A 24400-nucleotide genomic window follows, 5' to 3' on the forward strand; every position below is an offset into this window, starting at 1 on the left:
ATCAATAAGAAATGTAAATTTTTATAGAAGAAAAGTTAGTATATTATAAGATAAAAATTCACTTTGTTATAATATATATATATATATATATATATATATATATATATATATATATATATATATATATATATATATATATATATATATATATATTGTTGTTATCCACAAATTATATAAAAAACTATATACTATAATTTGAGAGAACCAAATCACACAAATTATACATAAATACAAGAGTTTAAATCTAATTTCTTTCGTATTAATTATTACTCCTTAATTTCATGTGAGTAATTTAGATTTTTCTTTTCATCTTTTTATATTTAGCTTTTTGTTAAATATTTCCACAATTTTTCTTTAAAAAAATACAATCAAAACCACTAAATTATAGAAATGTGAATCAAAGCAATAATAGAGATATAAATATATAAACTACACCTACATAATGGAAATAGAAGAAAACAAATCTCAACAATATCTAAACATTAACTCTAACTAAATGTCAACTCTAAGTTAGTTGTGACACTTATAGTCCATGTGTGATTATACCGTACTTGTATAAATCTATAATATAAGAAAATTAATGGTTGTGGAAAAGTCCAAAATACCCTTATTTGATTTTTTGCCACCACATTAAAATTGTGGTTTTTTGGTCTTTGTACCATAAAGTTCTTAATTTTATTATTAAAATAATACAACTTTTATATTTTATCAAACTTATCAAATCTCTCTCTATTCTCTATTTTTTTCTCTTTCATCACTTTCTTACTTCTTTCTTTCAAAAAAAATCTATCAATCTATCAATCTATAATATAAGAAAATTAATGGTTGTGGAAAAGTCCAAAATACCCTTATTTGATTTTTTGTCACCACATTAAAATTGTGGTTTTTTGGTCTTTGTACCTTAAAGTTCTTAATTTTATTATTAAAATAATACAACTTTTATATTTTATCAAACTTATCAAATCTCTCTCTATTCTCTATTTTTTTCTCTTTCATCACTTTCTTACTTCTTTCTTTCAAAAAAAATCTATCAATCTATAATATAAGAAAATTAATGGTTGTGGAAAAGTCCAAAATACCCTTATTTTTGTGAATGATACCTAAACAAAAATGAAATCTGTATACGGGAAAAAATCTATTATTGACCTAAATATTTTTATATACGAGGAATTGTATTTATGATCAAATATTTTTGATAAAAAATGGTATACGGGGAAAAAATATATTATTGATCTAAATATTTTAATATACGAAAAATATATTATTGATCTAAATATTTTTTTTTAAAAATGGTATACGGGAAAAAATTTATTATTGATCTAAATAATCTTATATACGAAATTTACTATTGATCCAAATATTTTTGTGAATGATACCTAAACAAAAATGAATTCTGTACGGGAAAAAATCTATTATTGATTTAAATATTTTTATATACGAGAAATGGTATTTATGATTAAATATTTTTAATCCAAAAATGGTATACGGGAAAAAATATATTATTGATCTAAATATTTTTATATATGAAATAATCAATTATTAATCTAATTTTTTTTTTAACATTTTTTTTCCAAAATCAATGATGTATCCAAATTCGCGTAACCGAACAAAACCCGTGCGTATGCACGGGTTTGTTACTAGTGCTTCATTAATAACAATACAAAATAGACTCATATACACTTTTCAATTTCCATTTATTTGAGTCTTTTCTCCCGTGTTCAAATAGTGTATTTTCTCCAACCGCAAAATCATGTTGTATTTATCTTGATAATAATAATAATAAATAATACTCCACATACACAGGGGTGATGAAATGCAATAGTCACCTCACCTAGATAAACAAACAACAAGTTATTAAAAATTAATAAATTAAAATAATGTAGCCACCACTTTTTCCCATACTCACATAGAAAAAGCAACGGTTCATGGATCCGTCAATTCGTCAACGCGCTCACAACTAGTAAATACAAAAACAATTAAAATAAGAACACTTGTACGAAACAAAGACGAAGGAGAAGAATAAAAAGTGAAAACCACTCCCATTAATGTGTTTCACGGTTACAACAAACAAACCACCTTTCAAACGACGGTGATGCAACTAAAGTCAAAGTCAGATCTACATGTTTCATGACATCTCCACAAATCATCTATACAAAACCAACAAGACGAAAAAATTTATCTGACTCGTCTGGTGATTAATCTTATCTCATCCATACAAAATCGACTTTATAACTCATACTATCCCGATCTTATTTATAAGCAAATATTTTTTTTAGGTTCATTGAATAATAGATGTATCTGGTCTACTATGCAGACCAGATACATTTATTATTCAATAAACCTAAAAAAGAAATTTTTGCTTATAAATAAGGCCGGAGGGAGTATATTGTCTGAGATAAATCTTACCCGACAACTCCATCAAGCCCAAGCCCGGTTCAAGCCCAAGCCCAAGCCCGGTTCAAATTCTCATCTACTTCATTCATTGCGCCCATATATCCATCCATTTACTCTTGCCAGCTAACACTCTTTTACTTTCTCTTCCTCTCTTCCCTCTTTCAAACTAATTCCATTTTACAAATTTCCATAATCAAACATGGCAAAAAAACATTTGTTTTTCTCCTACGTTGTTGTTTTGTCTATCTCAATCCTCTTCATGTCAAAACCATGTTTCTGTGGTATTCAATACATCGGCAAAATCTTACCTGGTACACAAGGTTCACAAATGAATTGGATTGACAGAGAGGGTAAATTTCTCCTCTCAAAAAACCTAAATTTCGCTTTTGGTTTCATGACCACCGTCAACGACTCCACCAAGTTTCTACTAGTAATCATCCATGTATCAAGCTCCACCGTGATTTGGACTGCAAATAGAGCAAAACCTGTTTCTAATTCTGATAACTTCGTCTTTGATCAAAAAGGAAATGCTTTTTTATCAAAAGATGGTGTTTTGATTTGGTCTACAAACACAATTAACAAAGGGGTTTCTTCAATGGTGTTGCAGGATAATGGAAATTTGGTTTTGCTTGGGGGTGATAATAACAGTACGGTGATTTGGCAGAGTTTTGATTTTCCGACTGATACTTTGTTGCCTCAACAGGTTTTCAAAGAGGGGATGAAGCTTACTAGTGAGCCTGGTGCGAATAGTTTGGTTTATGCTCTTGAGATTGAATCTGGGAATGTTGTTCTTTCTGCTGAGTTTAGAGTACCACAGGTTTATTGGACTATGCAGAAGGATAACCGGAAGACGGTTGATAAGGATGGTGATGTCGTGGTTTCGGCGAATCTTAGTGATAATTCTTGGAGATTTTATGATGAGAAGAAGTCTTTGTTGTGGCAGTTCATATTCTCGGCTGATGCGGGTGATAATGCGACATGGATTGCTGTTTTGGGATGGGATGGTGTTATTAGTTTCAAGAATCTCAACAGTGGTGGATCGAATGGTGATTCTTCGACTAGGATACCGCAGGATCCTTGTGGTACACCGGAGCCTTGTGATCCTTACAGTGTATGCACGGCTAATCGCAGTAGCAGGTGTAGCTGTCTTTCTGTCGTTCCTAGTTGTAAACCTGGTTTTGTTTCTCCTTGTGATGATGGTAAACCAGAAAAATCTGTTGAACTTTTGAAAGGTGATGATGGGATTAGTTACTTTGCTCTTGATTATCTGCAGCCATTTTCGAAAACTGATTTGGCTGGGTGTCAAACTTCGTGTCGTGGTAATTGCTCTTGTCTTGCAATGTTCTTTCATAAGAGTTCGGGAAACTGTTTCCTTTTGGAGAGTGTAGGAAGTTTTCAGAAATCTGGTAATGGTGATTCTGGTTATGTTTCTTACATTAAGGTATCGAGTGATGGAGGCGAAAAAGGAAGTGGAGTTAGACCTACACACATCGTTGTCATTGTTGTTATTGTTGTATTAACTTTGTTTGTGATTTCTGTTCTGATCTTTGTTGGGGTAAGATACTACAGGAAAAAGAAAATGTTACCTGAATCTCCAAGGGAGAATTCAGAAGAGGACAATTTCTTGGAGAATTTAACCGGTATGCCAATACGTTACCGATACAAAGATCTTGAAGTTGCAACTAATAACTTCTCAGTGAAGCTTGGTCAAGGAGGTTTTGGCTCAGTTTATAAAGGAGTTCTACCTGATGGAACTCAATTAGCCGTGAAGCAACTGGAAGGTATTGGTCAAGGGAAGAAAGAGTTCAGAGCCGAAGTAAGCATCATTGGAAGCATTCATCATCTTAATTTGGTAAGGCTTAAAGGCTTTTGCGCAGACGGAACTCATAGGCTTTTAGTTTACGAGTATATGGCTAATAACTCGTTGGATAAATGGATATTCAAGAAGAAAAAAGGCGAATTTCTTCTGGATTGGGATACAAGGTATAACATAGCAGTCGGAACAGCGAAAGGGCTAGCTTATCTGCACGAAGATTGTGACTCAAAGATTGTCCATTGTGACATCAAGCCGGAAAACGTACTTCTCGACGATCATTTCATGGCTAAAGTCTCCGATTTCGGTTTAGCCAAGCTCATGAACAGAGAACAAAGCCATGTTTTCACAACGCTAAGAGGAACACGCGGCTACCTTGCACCAGAGTGGATAACAAACTACGCTATATCAGAGAAAAGCGACGTATACAGCTACGGAATGGTGTTGCTAGAGATTATCGGCGGAAGGAAGAACTACGATACTAACGAGACTTCGGAGAAAAACTATTTCCCTAGTTTCGCTTTCAAGATGATGGAGGAAGGTAAAATGCGAGATATACTCGATTCTGAGCTGCAAATTGATGAGCATGATGATAGGGTGCATTGTGCTATCAGGGTTGCATTGTGGTGTATACAAGAAGACATGTCAATGAGACCATCAATGACAAAGGTTGTTCAAATGTTGGAAGGTCTTTGTACTGTTCCTAAACCACCAACTAGTTCTTATTTGGGTTCTAGACTTTATGCAACTGTGTTTAAATCATCTAGTGAAGGAGGAAATTCCTCTGGTCCTTCGGATTGTAATAGTGATGCTTATCTATCAGCAGTTCGTCTTTCTGGCCCCAGATAACAGTAACTATAATTCTGTATTTTCCTTTCTTTCTTTTTTTGGTGTTATAATGTAATATATTGAGAAAATTGATATGTATATCCTGAGCTATTCAGTCTTGGTTATTCTTGTACAGGGCTTTTATGTTTGTATGTTGTAAATTTTGTTTTTTTAATTTCCTCAAATTTTGTAGTATTAGCCTATATTCTATAACATTAAATTAAATTTAAATGCCACTAGATTTTAGGCGTCCATCATATCAACCACTTGTGTTTGAATATGGTTTTTCATTTTACCTAACTCACTTAAAAAAATTTAAATATTGTTAAAAATAAGAAATTGCTTAGTTTTGTTAACCCATGTTGGATAGCTTGAATTACAAGTTATATATAAAAATTGAGGAAAATAAAAAAAGAATAAAAAGTACTTGAAAAAGAATAGTATTTATGAAATGGAATTTGAGTGTGTTACATGTTGTATCATGATCATACTACTAACTAATAACTACATAATTATAATTAGTAGTAAGCACATATGTAATTAATTAGTAAAATCCATATGTATAACTATTCACCACATATATGTCTATCATTAACCACATATAATTATATATGTATAATTTTCAACAACCACTTCTAACTTTTAAAATTGGATTACACACTTAATCTAATTCTAATGATCATGTTAACTAGCGTGTCTAAAATAAAGTATAATCTCGTTAAATTATTCAATGGATAGTTATACAGTATCTAAAATAAAATATAATTTTATTAAATTAATTCAATGGATAGTTATGTAGAAACATCAAATATAACAATGTAGTTCCAAACCTGCGACACCCAACTTATCTCATCTCTAAAGTAAAATTCCGACCGGTAAACAAATTGAAAGAAACAAAAAAAAAAAAACCTAAAACAAAAAAAAAAAACCTAAAACAAGCCCTTTAGATTTGCCATAAAGATCAATTATTGAGTGTGCATTAAATGATGGTACCCACTCTAGAGTGCATCCCCATGAAGGTAAGAGATTATTGTAAGTAGAGTTAAAAAAAGGAGATGGCGGCTTTTGAAGAGTTAGATATAATATCCTAAAAAATAAAATAAATAAGATAGAGATAATGCGTTCAATTGTGACTAACCGTATTGTGCAGTGCTCAATCGCTACCGCACCAGGTGGTGAAACTAATTCTCCCGCCAAATTGCAACCACCCTCTTTCTCAACCCTAAAGTTCCGCTCCGATAGGTCCAACGACCATGCTTCTTCAGGTGATGTAGGGGTTTCGAGTAGTAGGAGAGGTGTAATATGTAGCATCGCCACTTTGCCATGTCTTCTTCCATTCACTCACATCTTTGGTTCTCTCCCGGCCTCCGCCGTGCCGCCGCCGCCGTAAGCACCCAATCATATTCTGCATTCATTATCATTATTGGAAGAATTCACTAACATTCATTGCTTGTTTGATGTAATATTTGTATTTTGTTTTGCTTTTTTGCCTAATGTAGATTGGGTGGAGATGAATATGTTCGAATTAAACAAGAGTTGGGGAAGGTATTGTCTAAGGGAAAGGCCGCCGGTGTGCTTCGTTTGGTTTTTCATGATGCTGGAACTTTTGAAATTGATGACAATACAGGTATTTATCTCAGCTGAAATTTAATAGTTGTTCACTTGATTTCTTGATCACTTAGTTTTGCATTCAGCACTAGGCTCCAGAGTCGTCTCAAACATCTAAGAGGTCCTGTGTAAGAAGCTGAAGTTAGATTCAGTTGAGTTGTACATTTTTTAAGGGGCCCTATTTAACTGTTAATTAATTGTGGAATATGTTTATGGAGACCCTTTTTGCATAGCTTAATCATGAAAAAGTGTGAGGCCCTGTGCTTTAGGTCGCTTTGCACACACTCAAAGACGCCCCCCCTGCTAGGCCCTAAACTCTGTAAAACTCCAGTGTTAATCCATTAAGTAGTGACGACTTGTTCAAATGTAAAGTAATTATTCTCTTGGCTGATTACTTTTCAAACTATGTTATCATGTGATTCAAGCCTTTGCTCAGCAATTGCTCGAAGTCTGGGCAAAAAAATTAATTTGAAACACTGGTCTTTTGTTATGTTTTCTGTTAGAGCTAGTTGCTTTAGTTGTTATATTTTGTTATAGGTTGTAATTAGTTAGTTAGTTAGTTAGTTAGTTAGTTAAGATTTGTTAGTTGGTCATGATCACTATATAAAGTGTATCATGTATTCGTTGTAATAACCATCTTATCATTGAACCAATACAAAACTATTCAATCATCTCTTTTTTATTTCTCTCTTTCGTAGGCTCAACCATGTTTCTCAACACTTTCTTGGTAGTAGTTACATCACCAGCAATAAGTGTATTTCAATAATTATATTTTCAAATTTTTAAAAAATGTGTATGTTCATGTTGTTGTTGTTGCTGCAGGTGGCATGAATGGTTCTATAGTCTACGAACTCGAAAGACCTGAAAATGCTGGTCTGAAAAAATCAGTAAAGGCATGCTCTGTCTCACTATTTTCTCAGACCCCTTCTTGTAATACTTGAATGGCTTCTTTGAATTTATTGATCAAGTTAGATTTCTTATGTTTTATCTATATGGCCAAACTAACGACTCAGTGGACTTATCACATATTGTTTAGGTTCTGCAGAAAGCCAAGACTCAGATAGATGCGATCCATCCAGGTCCTTGTTTTCTCTGATAATTGCTGCTAATAGTAAGTGTTGATTTGGTCTTGATCAACAGATTTTAGTTTACCTTTGTTAGTATCCTGGGCGGACGTTATTGCGGTGGCTGGAGCGGAAGCTGTTGAAGTATGTGGTGGTCCTACTATCCAAGTTTCACTCGGCAGACAAGATTCTCTGTAAGATGATGATTGTCTAGTACTCTCTAGTCAGTATATATGATATGACAACTGACAAGCAACTGATCATTTCTCGTAATGATGACTCAAACAACAAGTTATATGTTAGGCTCTCTCCAGATATTACTTAATCTACTTGTGGACTATGTTCATGCTGTTTTATAAAAAATGATCAACCTTTTTGGTGAAGAACTAGAAAGAAACATCTTCATGTAGATTTAACTCATCTGTTGTTACATAATAAAAACCTGGTTTTGTCTTCTGTCTATAATATTTCAATCATTTTAATGGTAGGGGGCCTGATCCTGAAGGGAAACTTCCTGAAGAAACCCTTGATGCTTCTGGTTTGAAAAGATGCTTCCAGAAAAAAGGCTTCTCGTGAGTATGAGATGAAACCCCATCTACTTAGCATTTGTGTTTGGCCTCAATGATTGTTTGCCTGAAATTTCCATTCAATATAGTGATTACTGAACAGAATTATTGACAGTGTGCTAATATTTGTCAATGGGAGAAAATCTTCTTCATATTATTGCACCAGAATTGGTTTTGCTCATTCTCATTCTTTGTTATCCATTTGGAACTTTTCTTTCACAGAACACAAGAACTGGTAGCTTTGTCTGGAGCTCACACTCTTGGAAGTAAGGGTTTTGGAAGCCCTACTTCTTTTGACAATTCATATTATAAGGTTCTGTTGGAAAAGCCACCAACGCCTTCAGGTAAAGTAACAACTTATTTCATTTAAAAGTTTGCTTTGTCGAACATATTTAAATTTATTAGCTGTTCTTGTCACTTTTTGATATTAATGATGTTTTTGTTCTCGTCTGCTGGTTTTCTTTCATACAGGCGGTATGTCGACTATGATTGGTCTTCCTTCAGATCACGCACTTGTCGAGGATGATGAATGCTTAAGGTTCTTTATGGTTTAACAAGCACATATATTACAATTAAATAAAGTTGACTCCATTGCATTTAATTTTTGTGAAGTAGGCAAGCACTAGGATCTCAATTATTCTAGAAAATAAGAGGTAATGCTGCAGATAGTCTATCAATTGGTCCCTCGGATTACTCGGTCATAGGGCCGGATACCATGTTTTCAAAGAAAAACTTAGGATAGCCTTTATTCGGTAGTAAATGACTAAAACTCCACTTGCATGTGATGATTATATTTCTGCTTATTTCCTTTCTTACCTCATTGTGCATTACTTACAAGAACTTCATTTATTGAACAGATGGATTAAAAAGTACGCAGACAATGAGGATATGTTCTTTGAAGATTTCAAAAATGCGTATGTCAAGCTGGTGAATTCTGGTGTGAGGTGGAGTGGCTTATAATTCAGGAGTTGAAAGTTCCAACTTACATTCAAAGGACACCTTGATTATTACTATTCAAGGAGCTGTGTTAAAATTTTGATTATCAAGATGTACATCATTAAATTTGTGTACCGAAGTGTTTAAATTTGTTGGTTTGGTTGACATGCTTCGATCTTCTTACTCTGGTTCAAACCAGCATACAAATACAAAGGACAAAGAAACCATTATTGTTAGTTTCAAGGTTTTGAAAATATGCCACTGAAAAAATTTATGAGTCGTGGAGTAGTAGGTCGTTCTCTTTAAAACACTTCACGGTACTGTTTAAAATTATGCAAATCAGTCACTCAACCACGATGCATCCAGGATAAAACAACACAGTATTATAATGTAGAATTACTACTTTCACTGTAGATAATCGGTCTATAATTACACTCTGATGACACTATGACCGGTCGAATATGGTATAAATATCACTATCAGTATTTGATTTTAGTACCAGCCGTAGATGATGCGAAGAAGCCACTTGAAAATAAAAAATAAAAAAACAAAAGAAAATTATAGATGAAGTGGAGACGAGAGGGAGTAGAAAGATTTCGAAATGTGAAAATTCGATGCGAAAATCTTGATTTATATATGAAATTCTAACCCGAATGGAAGAAAACGTGGAGGAATGTAGCGGATCTGTCCCAAAATTAGCCGTTATGGAACTCAGTCAGCAAGAAAACGTGGAAGGTACGGTAAAAATCGGTCAACAATTAGGATTAACGTGGAATGCAAGGCAAACTCGATCTAAGTTTGGGGTTACCATTAAACAGCACACAAATTAATTAATTAATAAATTTCACCAACCTCGCGTCCGACCCGAATCAAATCGTCCGAACAGACGGCGGTGGTCGTGCTTGTGATGGTTCATGGTGGTGCGTCCTCACCCTTTCACAAAATTGCGTACCCCTGTGGCACACCCCAAGAGACCAACATTTCATATATAAGTACTACTAAAGTGTGGTATCCCTCCAATGTGAGACTTTAATGAACTTTTTTAAATTCACCTCTACACATACTAGCTCTTACAACAATCTTTTTCAATTCTCCACTAATCCACTAATTTCCAACAACCCCGCATGAATTTAAAAAAGTTATTTTAGAAGTAACGTCAAACATTTCTAAGATTGTGCATAAACAAAGGTTTCTACGACTTGAACCTTTGTGTAGCAAGTAGGATTCTAATTCAACAAGAAATGCACATTTGTCTTGAACACTATCTCAGACATCAAACTCGCACACAATCTTTTTTTAAAGTGTATTCTAAAAATTCGTGCTTTAATGGCCCTGCATGTCTATCCTAGTTTAGTGAAGACTCCAGAAATTCTCCCTCGAAATATCATAAGAACTGGCCTAAGTTCCACAATCACATATGTGAGTCTATCAAGAGTACTTATGTAGCTAGATACTCCCTAGGGATGGCAACGGGTACCCATGGACACAGATAGTAGTTTCCCGTTACCCGTCCCGTTTAGTAAATATGATACCCGTACCCGCCCCATACCCGTGGGGATATCCGTTAGACGGGTATCCGTAGATTTTGAGATATCCGCAGATATTTACGGGTATCCATGGATACTATTATTTAAATATTTTTTAAAAAATATATATATAATTAAATAAAATTTTCTATTTCTTTTAAAGACAACAAAATAATTTCAGTTTAACATAATATAATAATAATAATAATAATAATAATAATAATAATAATAATAATAAGTCACATTCGTTTTGTTTCTTCTTTTATCAAATAATTAAATTAGATTAAAAAAATAATAATAGTTTCATATTCAACAAAATAATAATAATAATAATAATAATAATAATAATAATAATAATAATAGTAATAATAATAACAATAATTTTAGATCAAACAACCAATTTTGTTAATGATTAACAGATACGGATACCCGCGGGTACGGGTACCATCAAATCCATATCCATACCCATGAATAAATGGATAACTATTTATCTGTTTATTTTACTCATGGATACCCATTAAGCCATCCTACTCGTGCCCGTGATGGGTTTTACCCGCGGGTCTCCACGGGTACGATTTTTTTTGCCATCCCTCGTACTCCCTCATACAGAGTATAAATCTTATTAAAAATTTATATTTTCTCATCCTCTTATCGCTTAAGGATTCATGTTTCTCTTATTTATAATAGCATGATAACCTCATATACTCATAACTTGTTATTACCCATTGAACCTTTTTTTTGTGGAATATTCAGTCTATTAGGTCGAGTTACCATCATGAACAACTCAATTCTCTATAGGCATTAGTCTCATCTTGTTGAATGTGTTATGAACTTTCTCTCTAGCTAATTTTCTCGTCAAAGGATCTACTAAATTTTCATCATGTGTATTTGATACACTCTTACAACTCCTCGAGAGCTACAATCTCTAACAGTGATGTGCTTCCTTCTTATTTGACATCTCTTACCATTATAATAACGATTCTCAATTTTTGCAATAGTTGTGGTACTACTGTTGTGGATCAATACAATTGTCATAGGTTTTTCCCGTGAAGAAATATGAGCTAGTAAGCATCATAACCAACTTGCTTATTCACTAGCAATAATTAATTCTATCATTTCAGACTCCATCATGGACTGAGTCAATATAATCTGCTTCTTAGATTTCCAAGATACACCTCCTTCAACTATACTGAATATATAACCATTAGTTGTTTCAAAATCATCTAATTATGTGCTCAAATATACATCAATGTATCCTTCAAGTGCAACACAAAATCTATGATAATGAAAATCGAGATTCATGGTCCTCTTAAGGTATCACATGACTCTCTCAATAGCTTGCAAATGCTCATTATTCGGTTTACTTGTAAACCTGCACAATAATCCGATGACATATTCAATGTCGGGGTTAGTGAAATCAGTGGCATGCCTAAGATTGCCAATGATTCTCGCATATTCAGTTTGTCTAACATTGTCACCAGGGTTCTTAAACAGTTTAACACTTGGATCGTATGGTGTGTAAGTAGGTTTACAATCAAAGTATCTATTTATAGTTCTTTAAGATAGTCTCCTCATAGTGAAACTGGTCCAAAGCAATTCCTTGTTCAGATCTAGTGATCTTGATACCAATAATCACACTAGCTTCTTTGAGGTTTTTCATATCAAAGTTGTTGCACAACAATGATTTCACATATGAGTAAGTCGTCTACGTAGAGACATATGATAGTGCAACTTCCATTTTTAAATTTGTAATAAACGCATTTGTCACTTTAATTCATTTTGTATCCCATTCGATATCATTAAGTTATAAAACTTTTCATGCCATTGCTTTGGAGATTATTTTAGACCATACTAAGACTTATTTAACTTACTTTGTTTTCTTTCTCATGAACCACAAACCCTTCTTGTTGGTCCATATAGTTGTCTTCTTCTAAGCCACCCTTTAAAAAAATCGTTTTAAAATTCATTTGGTGTACTATTAAGTTATAAATAGAAGCAATTGAAATCAATACCATAATGGATGTAATTCTAGTGACCAGAGAAAAGTATCAAATAAATTTATTTATTTATTTATTTGCCTAAAACCTTTGGCTACAAGGAGAACCTTGTACTTATTAAATATTCTATCAGGTTTTAGTTTATTTTCAAAAACCAATTAAAACCGATTGGTTTGCAACCAGGAGACAAGTCTACCAAGTGACAAGTCCTGTTAGATTTTAGAGAATCTATCTCATTGTTAATAGCTTCTTCCTACAAATATGTATCCAAAGATGACAAGGACTCTTGGAGATTTGTTGGATCTTCTTCTATAGTATAGGTTGCATAATTAGACCCATAGTATTTAGCAACTCTTACTCTTTTACTTCATCAAAAGTTTTGTTTCTACTTTATTGTTGCTTTTGGTGCTTTTTATCACAAGAATATGATTTGATTCAGTGCCCCCACTATATCTCGATTTGAAAGGAAATTTGTCTTCATATAATTCAATATCATTTGATTCCATGACCACTTTAGCATTTAGGTCATTACACTTATATGTATTACTATTTGCTGCATACCCAATGAATACACATTTATAGGCTCCACTAGCAAGTTTAACTCGCTTTGGATCTGTAATTCAGACTTAAGCCAAACAATCCAAAGTTTTAAAGTAATAAAAGTTTGGTTATTTTTTCTTAAATATCTCATAAAGAGAGATCTTATTTTTAGACTTGTAAACTCTATTCTGGACAATAGCAAACAATCAATAAAAATTCCCCCACTAGTGAGATGTAACACCTAAGTTCAACATAATAACAACAACCAATTCAGTAAGAGTTCTATTCTTTCTTTCTATTTTACCATTCATTTTAAGAGAATATGGTGTAGTCATTTTGTGTAAAATTCCATGTTTTTTATTATAAATTCATTTAATAAACTAAAATCATATTAAGTTCTCATATCAAGACGAAGTCTCTTAATTCTAACTAAATTGATTTTCAATTTCATTCACATAAATCTTAAACTTGTCAAGCACTTCACTTTTATTCTTCAGTAGGTACACATAAGTATACTCATAGCAATCGTCAATAAAAAGTGATAAAATAACGTTTACCATTTCTAGTTAAAGTGCCATCTAGTTCACATATATCAGAGTGTATAAGATCTAAGGGAACAAAATCTCTAATAAGTGATTTATGCGAAGTCTTAGTTTTTTTAGCTTGATTGCAATGTTCACATTTTTCTAACTCATTGAAGTTTAATTTTGTGATAATGCCTAAATTACTTAAATTAGAAATAATACGCTTATTAACATGACAAAATATAGCATGTCAAATATTAAAATCACACAAAGAGTAAACATAATGGGAAATTTTATTCAATTCAACATTCAACTAAAAGATGCCAACAGTGGCATACCCTTTTCCCAAAAAAATATCATTCTCAGTGATGGTGTACAAATATGCCCATATAGACTAACTAAAACCTGCCTTATTTAGAAGAAAATCAGAAACAAGATTCTTTCTAATCTCAAAAACATGAATGACATCTTTAAGATTAAAGTCTTTTCAGAGGTGAAATTCAGCTTCACGTCTTCAATTCCAACAACATTTTCTTATCTTCATCATTCGTGTATATTTGAACATAACACAATCATAACAAACATGACGAGATGCGCCAATGTTTATCCACTAACCATGTTGATTTCAGTGATCAAAGCAGTAAATTTCTCATCAGTCAAGTTAACCTATGCACTTGGGCAATCAATAGGTTTAGGCACGTTCTTACTTCTCTTAGCCATAAGATCAGGATTTCCACAGTTAAAGCATGTGAAAACAAGACGGTCATTTCTTTGAGATGGTAGATGTTGCCTAGCAATTAAGGCTCCAAAAGGGTTCTTATTCTTAATTCGACTCACGTCATTGCGGTTCTGATTCTTTAATGGTTTGTCACATGGCTTCAGAACTACAATAGATAAGGTCTATATGTACAGTCTCGAAAATGGGCCTTTGATCACTTCTCACAACAGTGTTGTTGATTATGACTTGCACCTTGAATCTGCTTGCCTTTTGTTGGAGAACCTCTAGGTTTCAATTATTGATTGAGCTTTCCTGAATCTTTGTGATGCTATCAGGCTTGCTCTCTTTCCCTTTGAATCTTTTCCAGACCATTCTTTACAACATACCATTGTTGTAGCACTTCATCACAGGTGTTAAACTTGTTATGAGACACATTATGTTCTATCTCCCTTCCTAGTCCAAACTTAAACTAATCAAGTCCCCCCTTTCATTTGGTGCATACATTGCTTGGTTAGAATAAATGGTCATGTCTTCAAACTTTTCAACAAACTCAGCAACTGACATGTTACCTGCCTAAGTTGTTGGAATTCCAACTCTTTCTATGTTCGCAAACTGTCTAGGATATACTTATCCAAAAAGACCGGTTTAAAATGCTCCCAATCCTTTGGGATGTTCCTTGCCGTCATATACGCCGCCATACTGTCCCACTATCTTTCTAATGCTCCCCTCAACATATGGGTAGCAAAAGTGAGTTTCTCTTTATCCGTACACGGGGTTACTTTGAAGATCATTTCCACCCTTTTTAGCCAGCCTTGTCCAACTAGATGGTCATGGCTACCCGCAATCTCTAGTGGGTTCATTCTATAGAATTCTCGGAACTATTGTTTTCCTACCTCTTGTTGTGGAGGGTGAGGTGGTTGTTGTTGGTTCCCTTGCATTTGTTGTATCATTTACATCATAAACTCTTCATGTTATTATTAATGTTGTTGCATTTGTAGCTGATCTTGTGGATGTTGATGCATCATTTGTTTCATAGTACAAAAACTAGGGGTGACTAAGGCCAGTTCGTAACGAGGGCTACGACCCATACTGGACCCTAAGGTTGTACATTCTCCTTTAAAAACACGCACTCAATCAAATTTCCATTTATATATAAAGTGGTAACCAAATTTTTGATCAAAAATATTTTCATTCAGTTTGACATCTTGAGTGTCTAGATATTGATATTTCATTTTCAATTCACCTGTTTCTTTGTCAATAGAGGATGCTTTATCGAAAGAGAACAAATAATCCTCTAATCATGCTCATGTAACCCAGATCACTCTCGCATCGGTCCACTTCCTCTAGACCACCAGTCATTGGTCCAACCTCAAATGGTTTTCTAACCAGTGTTGTGTGAACCTCTCCTTGCAAGATCGAGACGAAGTTCCATCAAAGGTCTCTGAAATGGGACAAACACATGCCATTTTATTGTCTACCTTTATCAAGGGCATGATGGGAACATAACAATATTTGAAATTATTAAGAGAGTCAATGAAAGCCTAAAAAACTTTCAACGACTTTTTGAAGGATACAACACGTTAGGGATCCCTAGACTTTGCAATTTCTAAGACAAGAGATAAGATGTTAAACAAGACATGAAAAAATGTCAAGATGTTGAGATACACATAAAGATATTGGAAGGCTTGGATGAAGGCTCAGTCGTTGGGAATAACACCAATGAAAGTTTTTTTAAGAGCCTCTGTTCAAACTTCATAAAAGAATAATTTGAATACGACCTAGAAATATAGTCACCACTTTTTGGGACACCCATAACCTAGTCTACAAAGTTACCCACTTCTAAGAAGGGATGATAAGGGTACAAACTGACCAATTCAAAGTATATATAAGGTATCTCCAAGTAATCTATGTGTACATGAGGGCTAATTGCAATTATCACTGGATCCATAATCTGTCTACCATGGGGATATTTGAAAGTTTTTCCTGTCTCTAATCTGTCTACATAAAAAGAAAGTATTAGTTAAGGAAAAAAGCCACGTTTATCTATCCTTTCACCTTGTGTTAAAGAGGTGAAATTACCCCATAACCTAAAACCCTTCGATAAGAAAAGTTCAAACATTAAAATATAACAAATCAAAACAAATAGAAATTCCTAAAGTTGTTACAAATGCACAAAATTATAATACTCTCATCCATTAGACTTTGGGGTAACACCTAGGCGGCGCCACCACCCATGCAGATGGAAACAACCATCAAACACTCGGTTTAAGGATACCAAGGTGGCACATGGCCATTGATGACCACTGTTGAAATAAATACATATTATTTAATACAAAAAATGCTAGATAGTAAAACAAGTTAACAACAACAATGAGCTCACTACAAATAATAAACCAAAGTAGCATAAAATAAAAAGTCACTAATAAACGAAGGGATGCAATGTAAAAAAAAGAAGGAACATAACCAAGATCAATAGTAGAGTTCTCTAGAGAACAACAAGGAGTTTGCATTTCAATAGAATTTTCAAGAAAAAACCATATGAAACCCAAAATCCCAAGGAAAGAGAAAATTGGAAAAAAGAATAATAAGAGAATAACCTCAATTTCCCCATTCTCAACTAGTTCAAGAATAACAAAAATCGATGAATCTAACAGTTAAAAAATTAAGAGTCTAGAAGGTTTCCAATAAACCAATACATTGACACCATATCATCCTAGAGGAATTTTATTTCTCATTAAAAAGTTGAGAGACACATAGTTAGATAATTTCCAAATTATTTTCTAACAAAAATATATGATAGCAAGATATGATACAATGTTCTGATCCTAAGAAACCCCAAAGGGTGAAGAACGCCTGGAGTTTGTGACATATGCCTTAAAACGTGTCTGAATAGTTCATGAAAAGTCAACTATTCAGGCTAATAATCAAAATCTCACCATATTATCTCAAACCAAACATAATCGCCAATATTTCATCCAACTTGTAAGGAAATACAACCTTTCCCACATTCGTCAATTGACGTAGCCTTTCCACAAGATCGAAGACAATCAATAATCTAGTCCAAACAACTAAGACTTAAGGGGTAACTATTCTAGACTAAGCCAAAACCTAATCAACATGAAACTGTGTCACCAAAATCTAGTCTAATGAAGCGTACCAATAGCTTGAAACGTCTTCCAGACACACTCGACCATAATTAAAAATCCTAAAAACTATTAGATAATAAAGCTCATAAGATCCTCTAACATATGTGCTTTGAGACCGTCATATTTAAATTTTTTTTTAAAACCTCTAACCATTGGAGTACTATATAGTCTATCGAACAATTCAAAACCACTGCAAATTTGATTTGATTGTTAGAGGATTTATTAATACACCTCCATCCCTAAAACATCATTGTCATAGTTACCACCCAATCTTCTTTGATCCACCTAGATAAGTTAACTTAAATTGAAGTACACATCCACAATTTAATCTTAAAAAATATACATATAAAATGTTTTAACTAATATTAAATCATTTATAATTTTCAATATTTAAAATAAACTCTTATATTTCTTACACCTCTCCCCATTTACTAAACCGTGAAGGCCGTGTAGACAACCGCAAAGCGTGACTTTGTATGACTAGAAATCCAGCGGAGATAGCGACACGATCTGACCTGTAAATTCAACTCTCTCCCTTCCTTTCTATAATAACAAAAAAACAACACTCTTTTCACTCCCCCTTCTCTACTCTCCACTCCTCTCTCTTTCATTTCTCTCATAAACCAATTAAAAATAAACAAAAACAAATCACCAACAACAGTTTCAATCTTCCGGATCTTGTTATCGGACCCGGATCCTCAGATCTCAACCCGCTATGCTCTTCTGATACTTTACCTCAGGTTAGTTAGTAACCGCTTTTCGTTATAATGTAGTTACTATTTTATCCCTTTGTTTGATTTGTTTGTTTCTGTGTTCATAGTTCGTACCCTAATTTTGTAGCTTGGTGTGAAAGATGGATCCGAGTGATTTTTCACTTGTAGATGGTTTTGAAGCCGTGGTGAATGTTGATTCAAATGTAGACTCTGTTGTTACTGAAACTGATGAAAGTGTAGTGGTGACGAATGGAGATTTTGAAAATTTTGATGATGATTTGTGTAAGGAAGAATTGAAAGAAGGATTGAATGGGAGAATAGAGGGAAACAATGTTGGAATTTTGAAGGTGAGATTAATTGTTTAATTTTACATTCGCACGCTCCATTTATTGTTTTTCTTATTTGAATGTGTTTGTGTTTTTGTGAATTGTAGGACGAGGATGTGGAAATCGGAGATGAAACGGAGAAATTGAAATCTAGAACATCAAATGGTCCGGTGAAGGATAAGAAAGTGAAACACCTGAGTGGGAAAGGTGTGAATGCAGGTTTGGTGAGAAAGAGCAAAGTCGGGAAAGATGAAGAGGTGGCAGCAGCAGCAGCGGCTGTTTCGAATGGTACTTCGAGTTTAGACTCGAATCCGAGACAGGCGGTTAAGAGCAGAGCGTTGAATGACAAGCAGACGCGATTGAACAAGGTAATGGTTACCTTTGATTGTGCTTTCTCAGTTTGTTCTTTTAGCCTTTTGGATTTGTGCGATGAGATTGTAGTGTTGGGGTTTACTGATATTTTTTTTACAATTTCTCTCAGCAAGCTGGAAAGTCTGATGCAGCGACTTCTGAAGCACCAATGTATGAAATGCTTTTTGTATTCTATTTTTGAATAGTTCGTAAAATTTACTCTGACAAGAATATGGTATGAAGATCCTATCATCTTGATTATTTGACGCGTGGTTTGCAATTTATTGGATACAGGGAGAAGACTAGACCACAATTGATAAAGAAAGAACCCCTTGATAATCTTCAAGGAAATGCTGACTTATCTTCGTATCCTTTTTTTTGTGGTCGAGTTTTTATTTTTCTTTCTTGTGATTGGAAGGAAATAGGGAGCTAAGAGAGATTTCTGTATATATAAATAGTAAGTTTATGTGTAAATTACATTTCCCATGGATACTTGAATCATACTATTTTTTGGAGTTGAAAATGAAATGTGCTACATTTTAGTATATTTTAACGCAAATAAGGTTCTTAGGGGCATCATTGACGCCTAGTTTTGAACCCTGCGACTAATTGTAGGACATCTAAAAAATGACAAGGGAGAAAATATCATTCCTAAAATACTTGTTTAAATTAAAATAGACTAAAGTGCAGCACGTATTCATCTCAATAGAGGGGTTGAATTTTTAAAATTAGAAGGAATGGTAGCGTGATGTATGCATATCTTACGGGAGGAGAGTGTAACTTATTATAAATTTAGTTTTGAGAATGATATGTTGTTTACGTTTGTGCTTCAATGGTTTATCCTTAATCCACTTATAAGTCCTACCGCCGAAGATGGCAAGCCTCGCAGAATGGGGACAATGCCAACTTATGGATTCAGTTTCAAATGTAATGAGCGAGCTGAGAGAAGAAAAGAGGTAAATAATTATTACTTGCTTCTCTCTTGGGTTACCATGATGGTTTCCTTTGAGTAAGTTTGTAGTTTTAAAATAATTTCATATTTTGGTGGCCAGTTTTACTCTAAGCTTGAGGAAAGGATTCATGCGAAGGAAGTGGAGGAAAGCAACATGCAAGCAAAAACCAAGGTGATAATATATGATAGCTAGGCTGAAAACTTGTGCTAATTCCTTTTAAACATATCAACCTTTGATTTCCTTTTTTAGGAGAGCCAAGAAGCTGAGATTAGGAGGCTTAGGAAAAAACTAGCATTTAAAGCAACTCCAATGCCAAGCTTCTACCAGGAACCTCCTCCTTCTCGGGTGGAGTTGAAGAAGGTTAGTTTCTGTTTATGGGCATACATGGATGCCTATCTTCCTGATTGCATGCAAACCTGTTGCATGTAATCTGTCTAATTATTTTTCGGTTTTTTATTTTTAACTAGAGAAATGTATTTCTTGTTGGCATGTCAATACCCAACTCACAAGTACACTGATGTCTATGCACCCACACACACAACTTTGCCACTCTTCTGAACTTATTTGGAAAGAACATTATTTACTGATTGAAGCTTCTCACTGTTTCCATTTCACTCTATCTATTGGTGTCTGTCTAATCAAATATCTTGTTCAGAAATACTCCATTGTTAAGAATGATTGGTTTCCACTCATCATACAGATTCTCATTCGTACATAGATATTAATTACTCTCCCTGGTGATGTGTTTCTAGTCAATGCATATTGTATATATTCTTAAGTTATGCTACCAAAATGCTTGTTGGGTTTAAAAATGAGATGGAAATATGAAATGCTCATGTCTTGAGTATGTTATTAACATTATAAAACATGTATTTTCTAGGGTATGTTGGACCAAAATTAATAGGCAAGTAAAATTAAAAGCATTAAGCCTGTTATATTATACATAAGTTCATAATATCACTGCATATATTAGATATTTTTTAACTACGATTTCAATCGATGAATCTGATGATTTATTTTATAAGAATAGGGACTTTCAATTAGCATGTTAAATATTCTTTTCAGTTACCTCATTGATCTTCATCTGGAACCTTTAGATTTGGTCTGTGCTTTGGTGGCCTGTACATATCCTGTGGGTTCTGAAATTTAGGTAGTGTTGCTATTTCCAAACAGATTTTGATATTCTATCTGATTCTTAAATTGAGTAGTAGTTCTTAATTTGTCATTCTAGATGGCTTTTTACTTCTTTAGACATAGGTGTGTGGTAAAGTGCATCTAAACTGTTTTTGCTTATGTATCCAAATGCCACAACAACTTCACCTCAGAACTGCTTAGCTCCAGTTAGTGATGTTTAAAGTTTGCTAGTTGGGCAAACTTTATTGTCAGTGTTAGATAATTGAGCAGAACTAACAAGAACCCCAATTGAAGTTGCTCGAGAACTTGTTACTGACTTTCTTAATGTAACTATAAAGTGATGTTTTTAACTATAAAGTTGCTCTGAAACTGTTGATATTCTCCACAAACTTTTTCGAGTTAGCAAATTTGTCCAAGATTTTTTTATGGAAAGAGTTTGTCTATGATTTAGAAATTGAAATTCCTTTGGACTTGTGAATTTAGATACCAACTACAAGAGCAAAATCTCCCAAGCTTGGTCGTAAGAAGACTTCAACATCTTCAGAGGTAGAAGGAAACACCATAAGCAGTGCTCTACAATGTCGTTTAAGTCTGGACGAGAAATTATCTCAGAATACCCCTACTAAAGGAATTAGTCCTGTTCAACCAAAGAAGCCACAGCGAAAATCTCTCCCTCCTCGACTGTCTCCTGAAAGGATCAGTTCATCCAATACAACTACTGCACGACCTCCGTCTAAGGCGGTGAATGACGTGAAAGCCTCCTTATCTAGTGTAACAACTGATGTTACCACCCTGTCTATTGCAACAAAGGAAGAGAAAGTTGAAGCAGCTGCAGCTATTGAGGAGAACAATGCCTTGTCCGACGAGACAAGTGAAACTCCCTCTCTGAATATAGATTCAGGTGAAGTAGAATCCCATGCGAATGGTGATATCGTCGAAGAAGACAAACCACAGCTCACCTTGGTACAAGAACCTATAGCAGCAGAGTATTAAGCAAGCAGCAGGAACATATAGCCAGGTGTTGCTATCAGACCCATTGATTCGTCACGTGAATATTATAGAAGCATATGATTGAGATTATTTGACAATGAAGGCTTGCATATATTTGCATTATGGTTTGTGATTGTCATTTTGCCACAAGTGGCATTGTATCTTTTGTGTCTGCTCCCAAAGCTAGCTGGTTTTGTCCTTATGATTCTCTTTCCTCCTTGCAGAATTGTATGTAATAATATAAATATTTATCAAGTTGTTCCTGTTAATGTTAATTTGGTATGCAACACTTGTATCTGTTTGGTTGACATGTTAGCGAAAATTTTGAGAATGTTTACCATAAGTGGTTCCATTACATTTTGTTTAGGCCTTAAACAGTTGGCATTGTCACATGAAATTAGCTGTTTGTGTAGTGGACACCACCCTGATTAGTCATATTACAGCTATGCTTTGTTATGCAACAAGTTTTATTGTCACTATCATAATTTATTTTTCAACTCTTATATAGCAACATATGCACATGTTCAACGCGCAAAAGTGCTATGATATAACAACATATGCACATGTGGTGTGCCTAATGCCTAGTGCAACGTCTAGCTCGGGTCAAGTTTGGGTCAGACGAAACATTTTTATTTATAAAATTGAGAAGACTATGCGTGTTTGTTTCTACATTGAGAAAAATTGATTACTAAAATTAAGAGGAATGCTATTATGATACTGATTTTCCTACACCGTATATGACACTGGGTTTATACTACACAGCAAACATGGCTTGGCACCAATTCCAACATAACTTAATTATTAAAAAAATACAAAATGTATATTAAAGAGTAGAAAATACAGTGTATACCAATTCCAACATAATGTAATTATTAAAAAAATACAAAATGTATATTAAAGAGTAGAAAATACGGTATATATGTTAAAAGTGGGTGTCAACATAGCTTTTCTCTAAAATTAATTAAGTAAAATTGATTTTGATTAGAAGTTACTTGAATATAAAATAATTTCTGTTTGAATATATTTAAGAAGCTGAAATATAGAGCATATGATTTGGCATATATCTTATGCAAAAAATAACTTTATTAAAATTATTGATTAAAAATGTTGTATCAGGATAAAGAATTGTTTCTTGTTCGTGGTTGCTTGCTTGTGCTTATCATGTAAGAGAAGTTTTTTCTTCACACTCCCAAGAAAATTTGGTAGATTTGAGTAAAGGTTGACGCAAAATAAAGTTGAGAGTTGATCGTACCTGATCAGAAGAATCGTCAAGGCAGCAGAATCTGGCTTGGAGAGCAAGATGGGGGGGGGGGGGGTACCTGCAAGGTTCTCTGATGCTTAAGTTAGTAGCTATCAGAGAATGAGGGTTGAGAGTGAAGAATAGAATACCTGACCCTCTAGTGAAAGAGGGTATTTATAGCCCCCAGCGCTGGGCCAAGGTTCCCTAATTGGGCCAAATCCAACTGGAGGCCCACGTGCTAGGGAACTGCCAGAACGTCCCATGCTAGGGCTGAGTCAGCAGGAGACTCACGTTCCGGATGATCATAGCGTAGGGTTCGGAGGTGGTTGACCGAATCCCCCGCTGCGTGACGCGTGGTCTTCGCGCGTGGATAACTCCTTGACGGTTATCCAGTAAATGGGCCCAATGAATTGGGCCTGCTCGGCTAGTGAGAGGAGCTGGGCCTGCTCGGCCCAGGCCAGAACAGGAGCCCCCCAAGTCATTAGTCTTATGAGAGTGATGACTTTAGCCAAGAGGCTGGCCGGGCAAGAGCACGAATGTTGGTCGTCAATTGGGATCTCGTCGTACGACTACGTCTGCGAGGGAAAAGGTTGCTGCTGGGGATAAGAGCCAAGGGTGGTCGGATGGTGTCCTCGAAGACCCGTCGAGGAGATGGCTGTCCCTTGGTTTCCTCTTGGCATGCTTGGTTGCTGCTTGTCAGAGTGTGGCTGACAGGTGGCAGTTTTGGAGAGTGTCATCATTGCAGCGCCGTTTTTGGGTATAAATGCAGACTGCGCCGTTTGGGTTTCCAAAGTTGTTTCGTGACGTGGCACCCTTTCGTGGATGGAGCTGCCTTGGGGGTGTAATCAATGATGGCGTCTCCTAGGCTGCCTAGGCTATCATGACACCCTTTGGCCTCCTTTCCCTATATAAAGAGCGAGAAGACCATTCATTTGTCACTTAACATTTTGCAAACCTACAAGACTCGCTCACAGCTCTCCTCTTCGTCTCGCACTTCTTTCTTCTGCTACTTCAAGTAAGTTCCTCGTCTCCT

The 24400-nt window shown here is 34.7% G+C and overlaps 3 protein-coding genes across 6 annotated transcripts; all 3 read left to right on the plus strand.

Moving 5' to 3' along the window:
• Positions 1 to 2358: 2358 nt before the first annotated feature.
• LOC131660629 (G-type lectin S-receptor-like serine/threonine-protein kinase SD2-5) lies at positions 2359 to 5283 on the plus strand. Its single transcript, XM_058929908.1, has one exon. It carries the CDS (start codon positions 2594 to 2596, stop codon positions 5054 to 5056), a length of 2463 nt encoding a protein of 820 aa, XP_058785891.1. The 5' UTR covers positions 2359 to 2593; the 3' UTR covers positions 5057 to 5283.
• A 753-nt stretch (positions 5284 to 6036) lies between these two features.
• Positions 6037 to 9445, plus strand: LOC131655123 (putative L-ascorbate peroxidase 6). Of its 3 annotated transcripts, none has more exons than XR_009299662.1 (9): positions 6037 to 6421; positions 6535 to 6662; positions 7466 to 7536; positions 7680 to 7722; positions 7805 to 7901; positions 8196 to 8279; positions 8496 to 8617; positions 8745 to 8926; positions 9131 to 9445. XR_009299662.1 is itself a non-coding variant. In XM_058925028.1 (9 exons), the coding sequence occupies exons 1-9, from the start codon at positions 6153 to 6155 to the stop codon at positions 9231 to 9233; spliced, it is 975 nt and encodes a 324-aa protein (XP_058781011.1). In that variant the 5' UTR covers positions 6038 to 6152; the 3' UTR covers positions 9234 to 9445. The 3 variants fall into 3 exon arrangements, 2 of the variants coding, with proteins under 2 accessions (XP_058781011.1, XP_058781010.1); XM_058925028.1 differs by having other exon boundaries at positions 6038 to 6421; positions 7689 to 7722; positions 8745 to 8811; XM_058925027.1 differs by having other exon boundaries at positions 6040 to 6421; positions 8745 to 8811.
• An 8631-nt stretch (positions 9446 to 18076) lies between these two features.
• On the plus strand, positions 18077 to 22435 carry LOC131660630 (protein WVD2-like 6). 2 transcript variants are annotated; one of them, XM_058929909.1, is made up of 9 exons: positions 18077 to 18400; positions 18481 to 18720; positions 18807 to 19067; positions 19181 to 19221; positions 19345 to 19416; positions 19910 to 20006; positions 20103 to 20174; positions 20253 to 20363; positions 21621 to 22435. In XM_058929909.1, the coding sequence occupies exons 2-9, from the start codon at positions 18514 to 18516 to the stop codon at positions 22128 to 22130; spliced, it is 1371 nt and encodes a 456-aa protein (XP_058785892.1). In that variant the 5' UTR covers positions 18077 to 18400; positions 18481 to 18513; the 3' UTR covers positions 22131 to 22435. The 2 variants fall into 2 exon arrangements, with proteins under 2 accessions (XP_058785892.1, XP_058785893.1); XM_058929910.1 differs by having other exon boundaries at positions 18501 to 18720.
• The last annotated feature ends 1965 nt before the right edge of the window (positions 22436 to 24400 follow it).

Source organism: Vicia villosa, linkage group LG3 (genome assembly GCF_029867415.1).
Source record: "Vicia villosa cultivar HV-30 ecotype Madison, WI linkage group LG3, Vvil1.0, whole genome shotgun sequence".
Classification (NCBI taxonomy): Eukaryota; Viridiplantae; Streptophyta; class Magnoliopsida; order Fabales; family Fabaceae; genus Vicia; species Vicia villosa.

Bases quoted from the DNA above. Each gene is read 5' to 3' on its own strand.
- LOC131660629 (XM_058929908.1), top strand. From the start codon at position 2,594: ATGGCAAAAAAACATTTGTTTTTCTCCTACGTTGTTGTTTTGTCTATC.
- LOC131655123 (XM_058925027.1), top strand. From the start codon at position 6,153: ATGCGTTCAATTGTGACTAACCGTATTGTGCAGTGCTCAATCGCTACC. The intron at 6,663-7,465 runs GTATTTATCTCA...TTGTTGCTGCAG, and splicing joins TGAAATTGATGACAATACAG to GTGGCATGAATGGTTCTATA. The intron at 7,723-7,804 runs GTCCTTGTTTTC...TACCTTTGTTAG, and splicing joins GATAGATGCGATCCATCCAG to TATCCTGGGCGGACGTTATT.
- LOC131660630 (XM_058929909.1), top strand. From the start codon at position 18,514: ATGGATCCGAGTGATTTTTCACTTGTAGATGGTTTTGAAGCCGTGGTG. The intron at 18,721-18,806 runs GTGAGATTAATT...TGTGAATTGTAG, and splicing joins ACAATGTTGGAATTTTGAAG to GACGAGGATGTGGAAATCGG. The intron at 19,417-19,909 runs GTATCCTTTTTT...TCCACTTATAAG, and splicing joins GGAAATGCTGACTTATCTTC to TCCTACCGCCGAAGATGGCA.